At 39.5% G+C, this 23,039-nt stretch overlaps 1 protein-coding gene across 5 annotated transcripts in view; it reads right to left on the reverse strand.

The window, feature by feature from the left end:
* clmna (calmin a) overlaps positions 1-23,039 on the reverse strand; it is a 197,489-nt gene that overhangs the window by 33,777 nt on the left and 140,673 nt on the right. The window contains exon 11 of one of the 5 annotated variants that reach the window (XM_077539143.1): positions 1,165-1,270. The exons of the other annotated variants lie outside the window; for them this stretch is intronic. Within the exon in view, the coding sequence (XP_077395269.1) occupies positions 1,180-1,270 (91 nt within the window). The 3' untranslated portion in view covers positions 1,165-1,179. Of the gene's footprint in view, positions 1-1,164; positions 1,271-23,039 lie in introns of those variants that run through there. 5 annotated transcript variants of the gene reach the window in all.

Genomic DNA, 23,039 nt, shown 5'->3' on the forward strand with positions numbered 1-23,039 from the left:
ACTGTTCAATGAGCTACTTCACTGCCAATCTATCCACTGACCCAAAGAAGACTTGGTGGCATCACTGAAGTGTTGTGAAATGGAAGCAGCGAATGTGTCTGAACATGCAATAAAATGTATGTTAAATAAAGAAAGATAAATTGGTTGTAAATTACAAATGAGAAATTATGGTTGAATTATAAATGAAAAGAAGAAAGTTTTAGTTTTAACTAAAAAAAAAAAAGAAGTATGTCCATGTCCAAAAGTTGCTCCATCCGAGGTTTGAACCAGCGAACCATTCGTAGGGCTGTCTTTGCTATGCAAGCGCTTAAGCCAGTGAGCCACCTGACCTGTGAGCAGCAGAGCGAATTGGCGTATTTGTAGTTCAAAGTGTCACCTGACGCTGAAAGTCATCAGCGCTGATTTGGGACACATGTGTTTGATCATGTCAGTATAACGCATTTCCTGGTGTGATAGTCAGTTGGTATACTTAATATCTGTTTATGTAATTGCCACAGACATATGTGCAATGTACAGTCGGCGGTGGGCTTTGAACCTGCGACCTCCTGCTTACTGTACATGCACTCTCCCAACTGCGCCACGAAGCAATATCTGAAAGCAAGTCAAGATGGTCTGTTGTATGTATGGAAGTGGGCGTGGAAAATGGGACTTAGAAAAAATTCAGTGTCAGTCCCATTAAAACTGAATTGGGAAAAGTAGATTTTTAACATTAAATTATGCGAGTACTGTAAGTAATATGAAGTCAAACGATAAATACCCCGAAAGGCGTGAATTTTGTCAGCAAGTTGAAATTTGAACGGTGTAAATCGGAAGTATAATGTAGAAGTAGTTTGATTGCAAAAAGTGTTGAGAATAAAATGCTATAATAACTAGACTAAGCAATTTCTGAAGAAATTGCGTGGGATGCTGAAAGCCGACGCAAATAGCTGAATGCTAAGCTGACTGCTAATAGCAGAATGCTATTGTTATCATTGAAGTGTGAAATGTAATTGAGAGATGTCTTGCTGAACCAGAATGCATTAAATAAAACGTATGTTAAATTAATAAAGAAAGATACATTGGCTGTAAATTACATATGAGAAATTATGAATGAATTATAAATGAAAAAAGACTGAAGTTTAAATTCAACCAGTCTGAGATTGAATTTGAACCCTCACCTCCTGTTTACTGTTCAATGAGCTACTGCACTGCCAATATATCCACTGACCCACAGAAGACTTGGTGGCATAACTGAAGTGTTGTGAAATGGAAGCAGCGAATGCGTCTGAACCTGCAATAAAATGTATGTTAAATAAAGAAAGATAAATTGATTGTAAATTACAAATGAGAAATTATGGTTGAATTATAAATGAAAAGAAGAAAGTTTTAGTTTTAACTAAAAAAAAAAAAGAAGTATGTCCATGTCCAAAAGTTGCTCCATCCGAGGTTTGAACCAGCGAACCATTCGTAGGGCTGTCTTTGCTATGCAAGCGCTTAAGCCAGTGAGCCACCCGACCTGTGAGCAGCAGAGCGAATTGGCGTATTTGTAGTTCAAAGTGTCACCTGACGCTGAAAGTCATCAGCGCTGATTTGGGACACATGTGTTTGATCATGTCAGTATAACGCACTTCCTGGTGTGATAGTCAGTTGGTATACTTAATATCTGTTTATGTAATTGCCACAGACATATGTGCAATGTACAGTCGGCGGTGGGCTTTGAACCTGCGACCTCCTGCTTACTGTACATGCACTCTCCCAACTGCGCCACGAAGCAATATCTGAAAGCAAGTCAAGATGGTCTGTTGTATGTATGGAAGTGGGCGTGGAAAATGGGACTTAGAAAAAATTCAGTGTCAGTCCCATTAAAACTGAATGGGGAAAAGTAGATTTTTAACATTAAATCATGCGAGTACTGTAAGTAATATGAAGTCAAACGATAAATAGCCCGAAAGGCGAGAATTTTGTCAGCAAGTTGAAATTTGAACGGTGTAAATCGGAAGTATAATGTAGGAGTAGTTTGATTGCAAAAAGTGTTGAGAATAAAATGCTATAATAATAAGTTTAAGTATAAGTATAATAATAATAAAGGTTAGAAACAACATATGTGGGATGCTTTCAGCATCCCACAATAATAAGTTTAAGTATAAGTATAATAATAATAAAGGTTAGAAACAACATATGTGGGATGCTTTCAGCATCCCACAACTAGACTAAGCAATTTCTGAAGAAATTGCGTGGTATGCTGAAAGCCGAATGCTAATAGCTGAATGCTAAGCTGACTGCGAATAGCAGAATGATTGATAATACTCTGCTGCCACCTGCTGGCCGATTTTGAAACATGGAACCTAATAACTCCCAATGGTTGAAGCCATCACTTTCTGTCAAGCTGCTTGTCAAAGCTTTCTCTCTGCTCTTGTGTAAAAAAACAACAAAAACAAAAAAACAAAAAACAACAACAACATGTACACGTGTTTGGGAGTGAAATGCAAAGTATTCAACGTTTTTGGGTTTGAATGTGAATTGCTCATTTAAAACTTTAAAAACTCATAAATGGTCAAACAAAAACACTATTGTGAAGATATTTTGTGAAATTATAGAATGCATTATGCAATATGGATTAAATTTGAAGAAATAGTTTGTCAAATGACATTTAACGAAATAGATGTTAATTTGTTGTATTATGACTAAACTGAGAAAAAAAAAAAGTTGCTCCATCCGAGGTTTGAACCAACGAACCATTCGTAGGGCTGTCTTTGCTATGCAAGCGCTTAAGCCAGTGAGCCACTGGTCCTGTGAGCAGCAGAGCGAATTGGCGTATTTGTAATTCAAAGTGTCACCTGACGCTGAAAGTCATCAGCGCTGATTTGGGACACATGTGTTTGATCATGTCAGTATAACGCATTTCCTGGTGTGATAGTCAGTTGGTATACTTAATATCCGTTTATGTAATTGCCACAGACATATGTGCAATGTACAGTCGGCGGTGGGCTTTGAACCTGCGACCTCCTGCTTACTGTACATGCACTCTCCCAACTGCGCCACGAAGCAATATCTGAAAGCAAGTCAAGATGGTCTGTTGTATGTATGGAAGTGGGCGTGGAAAATGGGACTTAGAAAAAATTCAGTGTCAGTCCCATTAAAACTGAATGGGGAAAAGTAGATTTTTAACATTAAATTATGCGAGTACTGTAAGTCATATGAAGTCAAACGATAAATAGCCCGAAAGGCGTGAATTTTGTCAGCAAGTTGAAATTTGAACGGTGTAAATCGGAAGTATAATGTAGGAGTAGTTTGATTGCAAAAAGTGTTGAGAGTAAAATGCTATAATAATAAGTTTAAGTATAATAATAATAACTAGACTAAGCAATTTCTGAAGAAATTGCGTGGGATGCTGAAAGCCGAATGCTAATAGCTGAATGCTAAGCTGACTGCTAATAGCAGAATGCTATTGTTATCATTGAAGTGTGAAATGTAATTGAGAGATGTCTTGCTGAACCAGAATGCATTAAATAAAACGTATGTTAAATTAATAAAGAAAGATACATTGGCTGTAAATTACATATGAGAAATTATGAATGAATTATAAATGAAAAGACTGAAGTTTAAACTCAACCAGTCTGAGATTGAATTTGAACCCTCACCTCCTGTTTACTGTTCAATGAGCTACTGCACTGCCAATCTATCCACTGACCCACAGAAGACTTGGTGGCATCACTGAAGTGTTGTGAAATGGAAGCAGCGAATGTGTCTGAACATGCAATAAAATGTATGTTAAATAAAGAAAGATAAATTGGTTGTAAATTACAAATGAGAAATTATGGTTGAATTATAAATGAAAAGAAGAAAGTTTTAGTTTTAACTAAAAAAAAAAAAGAAGTATGTCCATGTCCAAAAGTTGCTCCATCCGAGGTTTGAACCAGCGAACCATTCGTAGGGCTGTCTTTGCTATGCAAGCGCTTAAGCCAGTGAGCCGCAGCAGAGCGAATTGGCGTATTTGTAATTCAAAGTGTCACCTGACGCTGAAAGTCATCAGCGCTGATTTGGGACACATGTGTTTGATCATGTCAGTATAACACATTTCCTGGTGTGATAGTCAGTTGGTATACATAATATCCGTTTATGTAATTGCCACAGACATATGTGCAATGTACAGTCGGCGGTGGGCTTTGAACCTGCGACCTCCTGCTTACTGTACATGCACTCTCCCAACTGCGCCACTAAGAGGGTATCAGAAAGTCAGTCAATATGGTCTTTTGTATGTGTGGAAGTGGGCGTGGAAAATGGGACTTAGAAAAAATTCAGTGTCAGTCCCATTAAAACTGAATGGGGAAAAGTAGATTTTTAACATTAAATTATGCGAGTACTGTAAGTAATATGAAGTCAAACGATAAATAGCCCGAAAGGCGTGAATTTTGTCAGCAAGTTGAAATTTGAACGGTGTAAATCGGAAGTATAATGTAGGAGTAGTTTGATTGCAAAAAGTGTTGAGAATAAAATGCTATAATAATAAGTTTAAGTATAATAATAATAAAGGTTAGAAACAACATATGTGGGATGCTTTCAGCATCCCACAATAAAGGTTAGAAACAACATATGTGGGATGCTTTCAGCATCCCACAATAAAGGTTAGAAACAACATATGTGGGATGCTTTCAGCATCCCACAACTAGACGAAGCAATTTCTGGAGAAATTGCGTGGGAATGCTGAAAGCTGAATGCTAATAGCTGAATGCTAAGCTAAATGCTAATAGCTGAATGTTAATGAAGGAAATAGAAAGATAAATAACATGAAAATTACATAGTAATTAATTATTAACTCTTTGCAATCCGCCGACGAACTAGTTCGTCATGTGACACCCGGTGGGCGTCACCCGAAGACGAAAATGTTTGTCAAATCCGTTTTTTTTAATGAATGGGTGGATGAGACTCTTGGGCAGTTTCCCTCTGAATATTAAGCCCGTGAAGCACTGTAGTGACGAACTGTGCCCTCTTGATGGCAGTGATGGTCTCTTTACACGAGAAGGATGTGATTTCCTAGTAAAGGCGGAGTGTTGTGGAGTGGTGGGGGCCGGTGGCTGGGGGAGAAAAGACGAGTGCTAACGGCGGCTAACCGGAGGCCGCTAAAAACAAAAGCTCACGCTTTTGAGCAGAGCGTTTGTCACGATTGGTCAAGAGATGACGAATAGAAAGATCAAGGAGCCGGATTCTGCATAAGAAAGTGTGAAAAGCGACAAAAACGTCACGGGCGCCCACTTCATAAGCCACCGCCTCCGCCGTTCTCTGAGACACGGAGTGAAAGTTTGCATCGTCGTATCTCTGACCAGTCCACGTCATCTGACGAGGAATCCGTGACGAATTTGGCGAATTCGAGCCGCCTTCACCAGTTGAACAGATCAATTCAAGTGTGGCAAAGGTAGCAGCAGCAGCGATTTATCCCCGAAAGCTCCTGGAAGCCCCGGAGGTAAGCTAACGTTTAGCATTCTGTAAATCGAGTGATCACAATTGTACTAGTTCAGTATATTGAATGTGACAGGGATGAAATGACTTGGATGGATGAGAATATTCACAGACATGCTTCTGTATACTGTATGTGCAATGTCTGTAACCTCGTACTAACTAACGCATGTTGCACAACATTCGATTACAGTTGGGGCAGCGTACACAAATGGCCCCTTCGCAGTCACACGCAGCGCGACCGAGAGGTAAAAAAAAAATCAGAATACCTTGCAACAATAATAAAAATTACATCTTGATCACAGTATTTTCTGTAATTTACAGAAGCAGCTACTACACTGGCAGAGGCACAAGCGTGTGAACATCTTGCAGTGTCCCCCTGAACGCAGAAGAAAGCTTCACACGCGATCACACAAAAGACACTATTGGGTTTCAAAACAAAACCCATGCACCCATTCATGCATGCATATTTTGTAAATAACCCCAAATTTGTAAATAGTTGATCAAATGTGAAAATGGAGCTGTTATTTCCCTGTATAGTACGTAAATAGCGGACACGCACGAGCACACAAGCACGAGCACGCACACACGAGCACTCACACGCACGCCCACACACATGCACAAACATTCCTGTAAATGATCAACATTTTGTAAATAGTTTGTGAAATGTGAAAATATTGCTGTTTACACACGCTATCAGATATGTAAATAAATCCTTATTTTGCTATCAAAAACACATTTTCTTTTTTTTTTTCATGTTTTATGGAAGGCAAGGACTGTTGAGATATTTGAGATGTCACTAAACCAAAAAATATTACTGTAAAAGTCAGTTTTGCAGAAAATGCATCATTTCACAAAAAGCTTTATTTCTCCTTATTTTGCCCGAGATTCTTGAATTATGTCAAATCAAGCCATTTTCATGATGATTACTAAAGAACAGAACAAGGTAGAATCATACTTTTTTTTTCTAATGAAAGAGGAGACCCCAATCTTTCAAACGACACCCACCATGTCTAATTAGTCATAGCACACAATATTCTAATAAGCATTGAAAATGGCTGAAAATATGCGAAATCTGGTGGGATTCTGGAGTTACCTTGTCAGAAAATGCGTGGGATTGAAAGAGTTAATTACTAGTAACCAGTGAATGTGTCATTGAACATTAAATAGAATGCATTAAATATGTGGCAAACAAATTACAATGAAAGATAAATTGTGTGTAAATTAGAAATTATCAATTGTAGATGAATTATAAATGAAAAGACAAAAGTTGGAATTCAAGTAGTCTGAGGCTGGTTTCAAACCCTCGCCTCCTGTTTACTGTTCAATGAGCTACCGCACAGCCACTCTACCCACTGACCCATAGGAGACTTAGTGCCGGCATTGAAGTTTTTTGAAATGTAATTTAGAGTTGTCTTGCTGAACCAGCGAATGTGTCATTGAACATTAAATTGAATGCATTAAATAAAACGTATGTTAAATGAATAAAGAAAGATAAATTGGTTGTAAATTACATATGAGAAATTATGAATGAATTATAAATGAAAAGACAGAAGTTTAAATTCAACCAGTCAGACAATGGTATCGAACTCTCACCTCCTGTTTACTATTCAATGATCTACTGCACTGCCACTCTATCCACTCACCCACAGGAGAGTTGTTGTCATCAGTGAAGTGTGAAATGTAATTGAGAGATGTCTTGCTGAACCAGCGTGTCATTGAACATTAAATTGAATGCATTAAATAAAACGTATGTTAAATGAATAAAGAAAGATACAGTGGCTGTAAATTACATATGAGAAATTATGAATGAAAAGACAGAAGTTGAAATACAACCAGTCTGAGACTGGTATCAAACCCTCACCTCCTGTTTACTGTTCAATGAGCTACTGCACTGCAAATCTATCCACTGACCCACAGGAGAATTGGTGCCATCATTGAAGTGTTGTGAAATGGAAGCAGCGAATGTGCCATTGAACGAACGCATATCTATATTGAAAAGTGACATATGATGCTGAATAATGGGGGTCACGTGTTCAATCACTTCAATGAAATTATAGAATCCATTATGCAATATGGATTAATTTTGAAGAAATAGTTTGTCAAATGACATTTAACGAAATAGATATTAACTTGTTGTAATTATGACGAAACTGAGAAAAAAAAAAAAAAAGTTGCTCCATCCGGGGTTTGAACCCGCGAACAATTGGTGGGGTTGTCTTTGCTACTCACCTGGCTCAAGCGCTTAACCCCATGAGCCACCTGAACTTGCAATCTACTACAAAGTTGAGCCAAACTGAAACTTAACAAATTAGATCGATATTTTAGTGCCAGTATCGATCCGGTATCGATACTGTCGAGGTATCAATCATATCGATGACCTAACTTGTCGGGCTAAAAGTCATGGCTTATGGTGTAGTCATATTTAAAAGTGCATCTGATGCAGAACACTGAATGGACACTGGCAAAAAGGATTGTCTGCAAGATGGCCTTGGCTGATTTCTCATACTCTGCTGCCACCTGCTGACCGATTTTGAAACATGGAACCTAATAAATTCCATTGTTTGAAGCCACCACTTTCTGTCAAGCTGCTTGTCAAAGCTTTCTCTCTACTCTTGTGTGTAAAAAACAAACAAACAAACAAAAAAACGAACATGTACACGTGTTTGGGAGTGAAATGCAAAGTATTCAACGTTTTTGGGTTTGAATGTGAATTGCTCTTTTAAAACGTTTTCAGTCATAAATGTTCAAACAAAAACACTATTGTGAAAATATTTTGTGTCAAATTATTACAAAGCGCAACTATAAAGAATTATACAATGACTACTATATGAAATCAAAGTTGTGCTAAAACCTTTCCCAAGGAGGGATCGAGCCATGATCTCCCGTGGGCCAGTCCAGTGCTTTTACCATTCAGCTATCACGGACAATACTGCATGTGTTCATGCAATCTACTACAAAGTTGAGCCAAACTGAAACTAAACCCATAGATTGATATTTTAGTGCCAGTATTGATCCGGTATCAATACTGTTGAGGTATCAATAATATCGATGACCTAACTTGTCGGGCTAAAAGTCATGGCTTAAGGTGTAGTCATATTTAAAAGTGACATCTGATCCTGAACACTGGACACTGGCAAAATGAATTGTCTGCAACATGGCCTTCGCTGATTGCTAATACAGTGACACCTCAGCTCGCGAACTTAATTGGTTCCCAGAGAGTGTGTGTAAGCCGAAAAGTTCTTCTTCCGAACATTTATTTCCCATAAGAAACCATTAAAATGAGAATAATCCGTTCCCAGGTCCCTATAAAACATAATTTTCTACTAAATAAGCCTTAAAACTACACAAAAATATACCTTATTTTATGTATAACAAATGTGCTATTGTATTGTAATTAAAGAAATAAATTGTACTGTATAATAAAGTCGTTTAATTTTACTTTGTGATGGTAGTTCTTAAGGATAGTAGCAATGGTAGACTTACTTCATTCGCGAGCGTTTCACCGCGTAGAGTGTTTATGGAACGTTGTCGCTCATTCGCACTTTCGTGCTCACCGGAGCGGAGGAGGTGTGTCCCTTGGTGAACAAGGAAGTGGAGCACTTTAGCGAGTCAACAAAAAGTGAGCACTGCCAACTACTTTCACCTCTTTCCTGGGACTAAACAGCCGTGGCACGATTTTCTCCTTTTTTGAGGTACGTGATGGCACTTTCGCTTTTTTTAGTGGCGCGAACTCCATTGACTACAATGCAAACGTGCCGCCGAATCGCCGTCCCTCGCTGGTAAGCATTAGGCTTAACACTAGCCTGTGGTGGGGTCTTTTTCGGTCCCATAATAGCAAAAGTACACTCAAAATGTCTATCAAACACAAACCGCGTCCGCACTAAAAGAAAGGGGGTGACTAAATGGGACACCGTGAGCGTGCGTCAGCTTCTCGTGGCCGCCACCGTGGTGCTGTTCGACCGCGTGGTTTGGTTCGTCCGCCGAAAAGTAGTTCGTCAGCAGAGACTAAATTCTCGCGAATTTAATGTTCGTGAGGCGAAAAGTTCGTGAGCTAAAGCGTTCGTCAGCCGAGGTATCACTGTACTCTGCTGCCACCTGCTGGCCGATTTTGAAACTGGGCTGTCTTTACTATGCACCTGGTTCAAGCGCTTAACCCCGTGAGCCACCGGACTTGTGAGCATCAGAGCGAATTGGCGTATTTGTAATTTAATGTGTCACCTGATGACGCCATCAGCGCTGATTTGGGACACATGTGTTTGATCATGTCAGTATAACGCATTTCCTGGTATGATAGTCAGTTGGTATACTTAACTCTTTCAATCCCACACATTTTCTGACAAGGTAACTCCAGAATCCCACCAGATTTCACATATTTTCACCCATTTTCAATGCTTATTAGAATATTGTGTGCTATGACTAAATAGACATGGTGGGTGTCGTTTGAAAGACTGGGGTCTCCCCTTCCATTAGAAAAAAAAAAAGTATGATTCTACCCCCCGCGACCCTTGTGAGGAATAAGCGGTCAAGAAAATGGATGGATGGATGGATGATTCTACCTTATTCTGTTCTTTAGTAATCATCATTTGAAAATGGCTTGATTTGACATAATTCAAGAATCTCGGGCAAAATAAGGAGAAATAAAGCTTTTTGTGAAATGATGCATTTTCTGCAAAACTGACTTTTACAGTAATATTTTTTGGTTTAGTGACATCTCAAATATCTCAACAGTCCTTGCCTTCCATAAAACATGAAAAAAAAAATGAAAATGTGTTTTTGATAGCAAAATAAGGATTTATTTACATATCTGATAGCGTGTGTAAACAGCAATATTTTCACATTTCACAAACTATTTACAAAATGTTGATCATTTACAGGAATGTTTGTGCATGTGTGTGGGCGTGCGTGTGCGTGCTCGTGTGTGCGTGCTCGTGCGTGTGCGTGCGTGCTCGTGTGTGTGCGCTATTTACGTACTATACAGGGAAATAACAGCTCCATTTTCACATTTGATAAACTATTTACAAATTTGGGGTTATTTACAAAATATGCATGCCTGAATGTGTACATGGGTTTTGTTTTGAAACCCAATAGTGTCTTTTGTGTGATCGCGTGTGAAGCTTTCTTCTGCGTTCAAGGGGACACTGCAAGATGTTCACAGGCTTGTGCCTCTGCCAGTGTAGTAGCTGCTTCTGTAAATTACAGAAAATACTGTGATCAAGATGTAATTTTTATTATTGTTGCAAGGTATTGTGATTTTTTTTTTACCTCTCGGTCGCACTGCGTGTGACTGCGAAGGGGCCATTTGTGTACGCTGTCCCAACTGTAATCGAATGTTGTGCAACATGCGTTAGTTAGTACGAGGTTACAGACATTGCACATACAGGATACAGAAGCATGTATGTGAATATTCTCATCCATCCAAGTCATTTCATCCCTGTCACATTCAATATACTGAACTAGTACAATTGTGATCACTCGATTTACAGAATGCTAAACGTTAGCTTACCTCCGGGGCTTCCAGCAGCCTTCGGGGATAAATCGCTGCTGCTGCTACCTTTGCCACACTTGAATTGATCTGTTCAACTGGTGAAGGCGGCTCGAGTTCGCCAAATTCGTCACGGATTCCTCGTCAGATGACGTGGACTGGTCAGAGATACGACGATGCAAACTTTCACTCCGTGTCTCAGAGAACGCCGGAGGCGGTGGCTTATGAAGTGGGCGCCCGTGACGTTTTTGTCGCTTTTCACACTCTCTTATGCACTGCTCTTATGCTCCATGATCTTTCTATTCGTCATCTCTTGACCGATCGTGACAAAAGCTCTGCTCAAAAGCGTGAGCTTTTGTTTTTAGCGGCCTCCGGTTAGCGGCCGTTAGCACTCGTCTTTTCTCCCCCAGCCACCGGCCCCCACCACTCCACAACACTCCGCCTTTACTAGGAAATCACATCCTTCTCGTGTAAAGAGACCATAATTGCCATCAAGAGGGCACAGTTCGTCACTACAGTGCTTCACGGGCTTAATACTCAGAGGGAAACTGCCCAAGAGTCTCATCCACCCATTTATTAAAAAAAAAAAAAACAGATTTGACGAACTTTCTCGTCTGCGGGTGACGCCCACCAGGTGTCACATGACGAACTAGTTCGTCCGCAGGTTGCAAAGAGTTAATGTCTGTTTACATAATTGCCACGGAAACATGTGCAATGTACAGTCGGCGGTGGGCTTTGAACCTGCGACCTCCTGCTTACTGTACATGCACTCTCCCAGCTGCTCCACTGAGCAGTATCAGAAAGCTGGTCAAGATGGTCTGTTGTATGTATGGAAGTGGGCGTGGAAAATGGGACTTAGAAAAAAAAAATTAGTGTCAGTCCCATTAAAAATGAATGGGGAAAAGTTGATCTTTAACATTAAATTATGCGAGTACTGTAAGAAATATGGAGTCAAACGATAAATACCCAAAAAGGCGTGAATTTTGTCAGCAAGTTGAAATTTGAACGGTGTAAATCGGAAGTATTATGTAGGAGTAATTTGAAAAAGTGTTGAGAATAAAATGCTATTCCACATGTTTTTCCACCGAATGAAGTGCGACACTTTTTGTTGCGAGCGCTCGACACTTGCCGAGCGTCAGCTTCGAGCGTAACATCACAAGCATTACCAGGCCACGTTTTACAATTTTTGACAAAAGAAAATGGCTGGTGTCAAGGGATTTCAGTTTTAACTTTAAAATAATCATAATAAAAAGGTACCAGACCGGTATCGGACCAGCGAAATCATGGATAGGTATCAGTGTTGTACCCACTGAACCACGGAGGAAGTACATCACCAACTGCTCCAATGTTATAATAATGAGGTGATTCACGGAGGGCTTGATTTCTAACCACGTTTTATATTTTTATTTACTGATGTGTTGTCTTTCCTTATGTAAAAAACATTTAGTTGCCTTGTGTATGAAATGTGCTACACGAATAAACTTATTGCCTTGCCTTGAATATAGAACGGATAATATAGAAACAAAACTTAACTAGAGCTGCGAGCAGCTATAAAGGGCCCTCGCAGCCCGGGCCACGTTGGGGTCCTTGCACGTTGGGGTACTGGCACGTTGGGGTACTGGCATATTGGAAGCAAAATTTCTTTGAAAATGGCATAATAAACGTTTACATGTAGAATATTTTTTTTGCCAGTGTGTGTCAAGCTCAACGGGTTTTGGGGATTGTTAAGACCTGCAAAAATCTGCGTCCTTTTTTATTTTTAGGCAATGAGTTGCCCTGATTGGTATTTTTTGTAAAAGTGTATATATACATCATCGCTCGTTGTACTCATTGCACAATGTTACTTTTATTGTCCAAAGGGGCAATCAAAAATGAATAAAACAAAATGGAAACGTACATACGTTTGGATCGGTGTGAAGCCAGTGAACAATTTGAGTGGTGGAAACTAAAAGAATATTCATAAATGACTTAGTCATCACACTTAGAATGAGTTTACATTTTTTGTACAAAATACCGTATGTGTTTGGGATTTTTTGGAGCATGTACCGGGGAGTTATTAAGCATATCCTTTTTCAGTGCGAAACACAAATTTTGATGCCCCGCCTTCATCATATAGTATTTCGAAAGGTCAAGATTTTTCCCCCTGTCGTTGGCTCAGGTCTTGACATGGTCCAGGTCAAGTCTTAACTCAATCAGATGAAACGTGTAGGAGAAGTGGGCAAAAGTCTGCCCCCTGTGAATGTGCAAAAATAGTCAAAAATGGGACATTCAAAAATTCGTAGCTAACTTCCTGTTCATTTTAGCATATGGGTCCAAGAGACTTTTTTGTAGGTCTTGGGCTCCCTCATACACCTAAAAATATTCGTCGTTCTTGCTTAAACGTACAACCGGGGCTGCTTCGTTAAAAAATTCTCGGGGGCGCTATTGAGTCATTTTTGTAAAAATAGCACAATCAACAATAAAATATTGCTCATTTTACCAGGCCAGATGTGTGTGCCAAGTTTCATGAGTTTCTGTGCATGTTTAGACCCTCAAAACTTGTGTTGTTTTCTTGGCGAACAGCGCTTAGCCACACCCACAGCAATTCACGAAAACTCACAAACTTCGTGTTGTGACATCATGAAGGCCGAAACCCTCATCTGAGCAATTATGAGGTAGGTCCAGTTAACGTGTTTGGAGAAAAACGTAGAAGAAAATTCGTAAGAAAAAAAATTGCCACTACGTGGCGCTATCAGTTAGATGAAATATAAGTCAGTAGATGTCTTTAGGGCTGGACTCTCATCAAATGTGTGAAATTTTGAGAAGATAGGATCATCTCGGTCAAGTTAATGCAGCTTTTATTTTCACGAAAAATCTTCAGACTTTGCGTCACCGTAGCGGCCACGCCCTTTGGCGAAAAGTTACAATATTCGGTGTGGGGCATGATCAACATCTTAAGGCTTTTCTGACCAATTTTCAAATGGATCCCTTCAACAAGCTCAGCACAGTAGCTAAAAACGTAAAGTATGACATTTATTGTAACCACTAGGTGGCGCTATATGTATAACTGAATTTTATCATATAGATGTTTTCAGGCCGTGACTATTACGTTGCCTGAGAAGTTTGAGATTTTTTGGAGCTTGAACATGGGAGTTATTAAGCATTTGCTCTTTCTGGACAAATGAAATTTTAAAGGCAATATTTGATGCCCCGCCCCCGTCATATAGTATTTCAAAAAGGCAAGATGTTTTGCCCAGTTGTTCTCTCAGGTCTTGAGATGATAAATGCCAAGTTTGAAGTCAATTGGATGAAAAATGTTTGCAAAGGGGGAAAAAGCATGACCACAGTGAATGTGCCAAAATAGGCCAAAATTGGACATTAAAAAATTCATAGCTCACTTCCTGTACATTTTAGCTACATGGTCCCAATAGACTTTTTTGTGCGTCTCGGGGTGCTACACGTGCCTGCCAATTTTTGTTGCTCTAGCTCAAACGTGCCGGGCTTGGTTTTTATTTTTCTACGCTAGGGGGCGCTATCAAGTCGCATTGTTATGACGACTTAATAATATCAAATTTTTCGCCGGGCCTGAGGAGTGTGCAAAGTTCGGTGAGTTTTCGTGAATGTTTAGGTACCCAAAATCGCGATCGTTTGCGGAGAATAAAGAAGAAGAAGAAGAAGAAGAAGAAGAAGAAGAAGAAGAAGAAGAAGAAGAAGAAGAAGAAGAAGAAGAAGAATTTTTACAAAAACAATAGGGACCTCGCAGCGGTCGCTGCTCGGGCCCTAATAACTAGAGCTGCGAGCAGCTATAAAGGGCCCTCGCAGCCCGGGCCACGTTGGGGTACTTGCACGTTGGGGTACTTGCACGTTGGGGTACTTGCACGTTGGGGTACTGGCACGTTGGGGTACTGGCAAGTTTAGGTAAGGCACATGCAGAATTTCTTTGAAAATGGCATGATAAACCTTGACATGTGGATTTTTTTTTTTTTTGTAAAAATACCGTTAAGTTGGTGTATTTTTTTTTATGCCTCTAGGGCTAGGTGGCGCTGTATATATAATGGAATGTTGTCATAGGGATACCTTCAAGCCTTGACTCTAAACATACATGTCAAGTGTGGGATTTTTTTGGAGCATGTACCGTGGAGTTATTAAGCATATCCTTCATTCACGATATTGCTTTTAATGTCCATTAGAGGCTATCAAAAATAAATAAAAAAGTACATGTTTGGATAAGTCTAATGCCAGTGAACATTTTGAGTGGTGGAAAGTAAAAGAATATTCATAAATGACTTAGTTATCACACTTAGAATGAGTTTACATTTTTTGTACAAAATACCGTATGTGGGGTATTTTTTTGTTTTGCCTCAAGGGCGAGGTGGCGCTGCATATATAACTGAATGTTGTCATAGAGATACCTTCAGGCCTTGACGATAAACATACATGTCAAGTTTGGGATTTTTTGGAGCATGTATCGGGGAGTTATTAAGCATATCCTTTTTCAGTGCGAAACACAAATTTTGATGCCCCGCGCTCATCATATAGTATTTCCAAAAGTCAAGATTTTTCCGTCTGTTGTTGGCTCAGGTCTTGGCATGGTCCAGGTCAAGTCATAAGACAGTCGGATAAAACATGTAGGAGAAGTGGGCAAAAGTATGCCCCCTGAAAATGTGCAAAAATCGTCAAAAATGGGACATTCAAAAATTCGTACCTCACTTCCTGTTCATTTTAGCATATGGGTCCAAGAGACTTTTTTGTAGGTCTTTGGCTCCGTCATATACGTAAAAATTTTCGTAGATCTTGCTTAAACGTAGAATCGGGGCTGCTTCGTTAAAAATTTCTAGGGGGCGCTATTGAGTCATTTTTGTAAAAATAGTACAATCAACAATAAAATATTGTTCATTTTACCAGGCCAGATGTGTGTGCCAAGTTTCATGAGTTTCTGCGCATGTTTAGACCCTCAAAACTGGCGTTGTTTTCTTGGCGAACAGTGCTTAGCCACGCCCACAGCGATTCGCGAAAACTCACAAACTTCGTGTTGTGACATCATGAAGGCCGAAACCCTCATCTGAGCAAATATGAGGTTGGTCCAGTTAACGTGTTTGGAGAAAAATGTACAAGAAAATTCGTAAGAAAAAAAATTGCCACTAGGTGGCGCTATCAGTAAGATGAAATATAAGTTCGTAGATGTCTTAAGGGCTGGACTCTCATCAAATGTGTGAAATTTTGAGAAGATAGGATCATCTCGGTCAAGTTCATGCAGCTTTTATTGTCACGAAAAATTTTCGGACTTTGCGTCACCGTAGCGGCCACGCCCTTTGGCGAAAAGTTACAATATTCGGTGTGGGGCATGATCAACATCTTAAGGCTTTTCTGACCAATTTTCAACTGGATCCCTTCAACGAGCTCGGCACAGTAGCTAAAAACGTAAAGTATGACATTTATTGTTACCACTAGGTTGCGCTATATGTATAACTGAATTTTATCATATAGATGCTTTCAGGCCGTGACTATTACGTTGCCTGAGAAGTTTGAGATTTTTTGGAGCTTGAACATGGGAGTTATCACACTTAGAATGAGTTGACATTTTTTGTACAAAATACCGTATGTGGGGTATTTTTTTTTCACGCCTGAAGGGCTAGGTGGCGCTGCATATATAACTGAATTTTGTCATAGAGATACCTTCAGGCTTTGACTATAAACATACATGTCAAGTTTGGGATTTTTTGGAGCATGTACCGGGGAGTTATTAAGCATATCCTTTTTCAGTGCGAAACACAAAATTTGATGCCCCGCCCTCATCATATAGTATTTCCAAAAGTCAAGATTTTTCTGCCTGTAGTTGGCTCAGGTCTTGACATGGTCCAGGTCAAGTCTAAAGTCAGTCGGATGAAATGTGTAGGAGAAGTGGGCAAAAGTATGCCCCCTGAAAATGTGCAAAAATCGTCAAAAATGGGACATTCAAAAATTCATAGCTCACTTCCTGTTCATTTTAGCACATGGGTCCAAGAGACTTTTTTGTAGGTCTTGGACTCCCTCATACACCTAAAAATTTTCGTAGATCTTGCTTAAACGTACAATCGGGGCTGCTTCGTTAAAAATTTCTAGGGGGCGCTATTGAGTCATTTTTGTAAAAATAGGACAATACATGATAAAATATTGCTCATTTTGCCAGGCCAGATGTGTGTGCCAAGTTTCATGAGTTTCTGCGCATGTTTAGACCATCAAAACTAGCGTTGTTTTCTTGGCGAACAGTGCTTAGCCACGCCCACAGCGATTCGCGAAAACTCACAAACTTCGTGTTGTGACATCATGAAGGCCGAAACCCCCATCTGAGCAAATATGAGGTTGGTCCAGTTAACGTGTTTGGAGAAAAATGTACAAGAAAATTCGTAAGAAAAAAAATTGCCACTAGGTGGCGCTATCAGTTAGATGAAATATAAGTTCGTAGATGTCTTTAGGGCTGGACTCTCATCAAATGTGTGAAATTTTGAGAAGATAGGATCATCTCGGTCAAGTTCATGCAGCTTTTATTGTCACGAAAAATCTTCAGACTTTGCGTCACCGTAGCGGCCACGCCCTTTGGCGAAAAGTTACAATATTCGGTGTGGGGCATCATCAACATCTTAAGGCTTTTCTGACCAATTTTCAACTGGATCCCTTCAACGAGCTCAGCACAGTAGCTAAAAACGTAAAGTATGACATTTATTGTAACCACTAGGTGGCGCTATATGTATAACTGAATTTTTTCATATAGGTGTTTTCAGGCCGTGACTATTACGTTGCCTGAGAAGTTTGAGATTTTTTGGAGCTTGTACATGGGAGTTATTCAGCATTTGCTCTTTCTGGACAAATGAAATTTTAAAGGCAATATTTGATGCCCCGCCCCCGTCATATAGTATTTCGAAAACGCAAGATTTTTTGCCTAGTTTTTCTCTTAAGTCTTGAGATGATAAATGCCAAGTTTAAAGTCAATGGGATGAAAAATGTTTGCATAGGGGGAAAAAGCATGACCACAGTGAATGTGCCAAAATAGGCCAAAATTGGACATTAAAAAATTCATAGCTCACTTCCTGTACATTTTAGGAAATGGCTTCCACTGACTTTTTTGTGCGTCTCGTAGTGCTACACGTGCCTGCCAATTTTCGTAGCTCTAGCTCAAACGGACCGGGATTGGTTTTTATTTTTCTACGCTAGGTGGCGCTATAGAGTCGCGTTGTTATGACAACTACATAATATCAAATTTTTCGCCGGGCCCGAAGAGACTGCAAAGTTTGGTGAGTTTTCGTAAATGTTTAGGCCCTCAAAAATGCGATCGTTTACGGAGAAGAAGAAGAATAATAATAACTAGAGCTGCGAGCAGCTATAAAGGGCCCTCGCAGCCCGGGCCACGTTGGGGTACTTGCACGTTGGGGAACTTGCACATTGGGGTACTGGCACATTGGAAGCAGAATTTCTTTGAAAATGGCATGATAAACATGTGGACTTTTTTTTTTTTTTTTTGCCAGGTGTGATGAGTGTGTCAAGCTCAATGGGTTTTGGTGATTGTTAAGATCTGCAAAAATCAGCGTCTTTTTTTTATTTTTAGGCAATGAGTTGCTCTGATTGGTATTTTTCGTAAAAGTATATATACACACATCATCGCTCGTACTCATTGCACAATGTTGCTTTTATTGTCCATAGAGGCGATAAAAAAAATAAATAAAACTAAATAAAAAATACGTATGTTTGGATCGGTCTGATACCAGTGAACATATTGAGTGGTGGAAAGTAAAAGAATATTCATAAATGACTTAGTTATCACACTTACAATGAGTTTACAATTTTTGCAAAAATACCGTAAGTGAAGCATTTTTTTTTATGCCTCAAGGACTAGGTGGCGCTGTATTTATAACTGAATTTTGTCATAGAGATACCTTCAGGCCTTGACTCTAAATATACATTTCAAATATGGGATTTTTTGGAGCATGTACCTGGGAGTTATTAAGCATAGCCTTCATTCACGATATTGCTTTTAATGTCCATAGAGGCTATCAAAAATACATAAAACTAAATAACAAAAATATGTATGTTTGGTTAGGTCTGATGCCAGTGAATATTTTGAGTGGTGGAAGGTAAAAGAATATTCCTAAATGACTTAGTTATCACACTTAGAATGAGTTTACATTTTTTGTACAAAATACCGTAAGTGGGGTATTTTTTTTTCATGCCTCAAGGGCTAGGTGGCGCTGCATATATAACTGAATGTTGTCATAGAGATACCTTCAGGCCTTGACGATAAACATACATGTCAAGTTTGGGATTTTTTGGAGCATGTATCGGGGAGTTATTAAGCATATCCTTTTTCAGTGCGAAACACAAATTTTGATGCCCCGCCCTCATCATATAGTATTTCCAAAAGTCAAGATTTTTCCGTCTGTTGTTGGCTCAGGTCTTGGCATGGTCCAGGTCAAGTCATAAGTCAGTCGGATAAAACGTGTAGGAGAAGTGGGCAAAAGTATGCCCTCTGAAAATGTGCAAAAATCGTAAAAAATGGGACATTCAAAAATTCGTAGCTCACTTCCTGTTCATTTTAGCATATGGGTCCAAGAGACTTTTTTGTAGGTCTTTGGCTCCCTCATACACGTAAAAATTTTCGTAGATCTTGCTTAAACGTACAATCGGGGCTGCTTCGTTAAAAAATTCTAGGGGGCGCTATTGAGTCATTTTTGTAAAAATAGCACAATCAACAATAAAATATTGTTCATTTTACCAGGCCAGATGTGTGTGCCAAGTTTCATGAGTTTCTGCGCATGTTTAGACCCTCAAAACTGGCGTTGTTTTCTTGGCGAACAGTGCTTAGCCACGCCCACAGCGATTCGCGAAAACTCACAAACTTCGTGTTGTGACATCATGAAGGCCGAAACCCTCATCTGAGCAAATATGAGGTTGGTCCAGTTAACGTGTTTGGAGAAAAACGTAGAAGAAAATTCGTAATAAAAAAAATTGCCACTAGGTGGCGCTATCAGTTAGATGAAATATAAGTCAGTAGATGTCTTTAGGGCTGGACTCTCATCAAATGTGTGAAATTTTGAGAAGATAGGATCATCTCGGTCAAGTTAATGCAGCTTTTATTTTCACGAAAAATCTTTAGATTTTGCGGCACCGTAGCGGCCACGCCCTTTGGCGAAAAGTTACAATATTCGGTGTGGGGCATGATCAACATCTTAAGCCTTTTCTGACCAATTTTCAAATGGATCCCTTCAACAAGCTCAGCACAGTAGCTAAAAACGTAAAGTATGACATTTATTGTAACCACTAGGTGGCGCTATATGTATAACTGAATTTTATCATATAGATGTTTTCAGGCCGTGACTATTACGTTGCCTGAGAAGTTTGAGATTTTTTGGAGCTTGAACATGGGAGTTATTAAGCATTTGCTCTTTCTGGACAAATGAAATTTTAAAGGCAATATTTGATGCCCCGCCCCCGTCATATAGTATTTCAAAAAGGCAAGATGTTTTGCCCAGTTTTTCTCTCAGGTCTTGAGATGATAAATGCCAAGTTTGAAGTCAATTGGATGAAAAATGTTTGCAAAGGGGGAAAAAGCATGACCACAGTGAATGTGCCAAAATAGGCCAAAATTGGACATAAAAAAATTCATAGCTCACTTCCTGTACATTTTAGCTACATGGTCCCAATAGACTTTTTTGTGCGTCTCGGGGTGCTACACGTGCCTGCCAATTTTTGTTGCTCTAGCTCAAACGTGCCGGGCTTGGTTTTTATTTTTCTACGCTAGGGGGCGCTATCGAGTCGCATTGTTATGACGACTTAATAATATCAAATTTTTCGCCGGGCCTGAGGAGTGTGCAAAGTTCGGTGAGTTTTCGTGAATGTTTAGGTACCCAAAATCGCGATCGTTTGCGGAGAATAAAGAATAATAATAATAATAACTAGAGCTGCGAGCAGCTATAAAGGGCCCTCGCAGCCCGGGCCACGTTGGAGTCCTTGCACGTTGGGGTACTTGCACGTTAGGGTACTGGCACGTTGGGGTACTGGCATATTGGAAGCAAAATTTCTTTGAAAATGGCATAATAAACGTTTACATGTAGAATATTTTTTTTGCCAGTGTGTGTCAAGCTCAACGGGTTTTGGTGATTGTTAAGACCTGCAAAAATCAGCGTCCTTTTTTATTTTTAGGCAATGAGTTGCCCTGATTGGTATTTTTTGTAAAAGTGTATATATACATCATCGCTCGTTGTACTCATTGCACAATGTTACTTTTATTGTCCAAAGGGGCAATCAAAAATGAATAAAACAAAATGGAAACGTACATACGTTTGGATCGGTGTGAAGCCAGTGAACAATTTGAGTGGTGGAAACTAAAAGAATATTCAGAAATGACTTAGTCATCACACTTAGAATGAGTTTACATTTTTTTGTACAAAATACCGTATGTGTTTTTTTTTTTTTATATAAGCCTCAAGGGCTAGGTGGCGCTGTATTTATAACTGAATGTTGTCATCGAGATACCTTCAGGCCTTGATTATAAGCATACATGTCAAGTGTGGGATTTTTTTTGGAGCATGTACCGTGGAGTTATTAAGCATATCCTTCATTCACGATATTGCTTTTAATGTCCACAGAGGCTATCAAAAATAAATAAAAATATATATATGTTTGGATAAGTCTGATGCCAGTGAACATTTTGAGTGGTGGAAACTAAAAGAATATTCATAAATGACTTAGTTATCACACTTAGAATGAGTTTACATTTTTTGTACAAAATACCGTATGTGGGGTATTTTTTTTTATGCCTCAAGGGCTAGGTGGCGCTGCATATATAACTGAATGTTGTCATAGAGATAGCTTCAGGCCTTGACGATAAACATACATGTCAAGTTTGGGATTTTTTGGAGCATGTACCGGGGAGTTATTAAGCATATCCTTTTTCAGTGCGAAACACAAATTTTGATGCCCCGCCTTCATCATATAGTATTTCGAAAGGTCAAGATTTTTCCCCCTGTCGTTGGCTCAGGTCTTGACATGGTCCAGGTCAAGTCTTAACTCAGTCAGATGAAACGTGTAGGAGAAGTGGGCAAAAGTCTGCGCCCTGTGAATGTGCAAAAATTGTCAAAAATGGGACATTTAAAAATTCGTAGCTCACTTCCTGTTCATTTTAGCATATGGGTCCAAGAGACTTTTTTGTAGGTCTTGGGCTCCCTCATACACCTAAAAATATTCGTTGTTCTTGCTTAAACGTACAACCGGGGCTGCTTCGTTAAAAACTTCTAGGGGGCGCTATTGAGTCATTTTTGTAAAAATAGCACAATCAACAATAAAATATTGCTCATTTTACCAGGCCAGATGTGTGTGCCAAGTTTCATGAGTTTCTGCGCATGTTTAGACCATCAAAACTGGCGTTGTTTTCTTGGCGAACAGTGCTTAGCCACGCCCACAGTGATTCGCGAAAACTCACAAACTTCGTGTTGTGACATCATGAAGGCCGAAACCCTCATCTGAGCAAATATGAGGTTGGTCCAGTTCACGTGTTTGGAGAAAAATGTACAAGAAAATTCGTAAGAAAAAAAATTGCCACTAGGTGGCGCTATCAGTAAGATGAAATATAAGTACGTAGATGTCTTTAGGGCTGGACTCTCATCAAATGTGTGAAATTTTGAGAAGATTGGATCATCTCGGTCAAGTTCATGCAGCTTTTTTTGTCACGAAAAATCTTCAGACTTTGCGGCACCGTAGCGGCCACGCCCTTTGGCGAAAAGTTACAATATTCGGTGTGGGGCATGATCAACATCTTAAGGATTTTCTGACCAACTTTCAACTGGATCCCTTCAACGAGCTCAGCGCAGTAGCTAAAAACGTAAAGTATGACATTTATTGTTACCACTAGGTGGTGCTATATGTATAACTGAATTTTATCATATAGATGTTTTCAGGCCGTGACTGTTACGTTGCCTGAGAAGTTTGAGATTTTTTGGAGCTTGAACATGGGAGTTATTAAGCATTTGCTCTTTCTGGACAAATGAAATTTTAAAGACAATATTTGATGCCCCGCCCCCATCATATAGTATTTCTAAAAGGCAAGACTTTTTGCCCAGTTGTTCTCTCAGGTCTTGAGATGATAAATGCAGAGTTTGATGTGAATTGGATG

Source organism: Festucalex cinctus, chromosome 12 (genome assembly GCF_051991245.1).
Source record: "Festucalex cinctus isolate MCC-2025b chromosome 12, RoL_Fcin_1.0, whole genome shotgun sequence".
In the NCBI taxonomy this organism is placed as follows: Eukaryota; Metazoa; Chordata; class Actinopteri; order Syngnathiformes; family Syngnathidae; genus Festucalex; species Festucalex cinctus.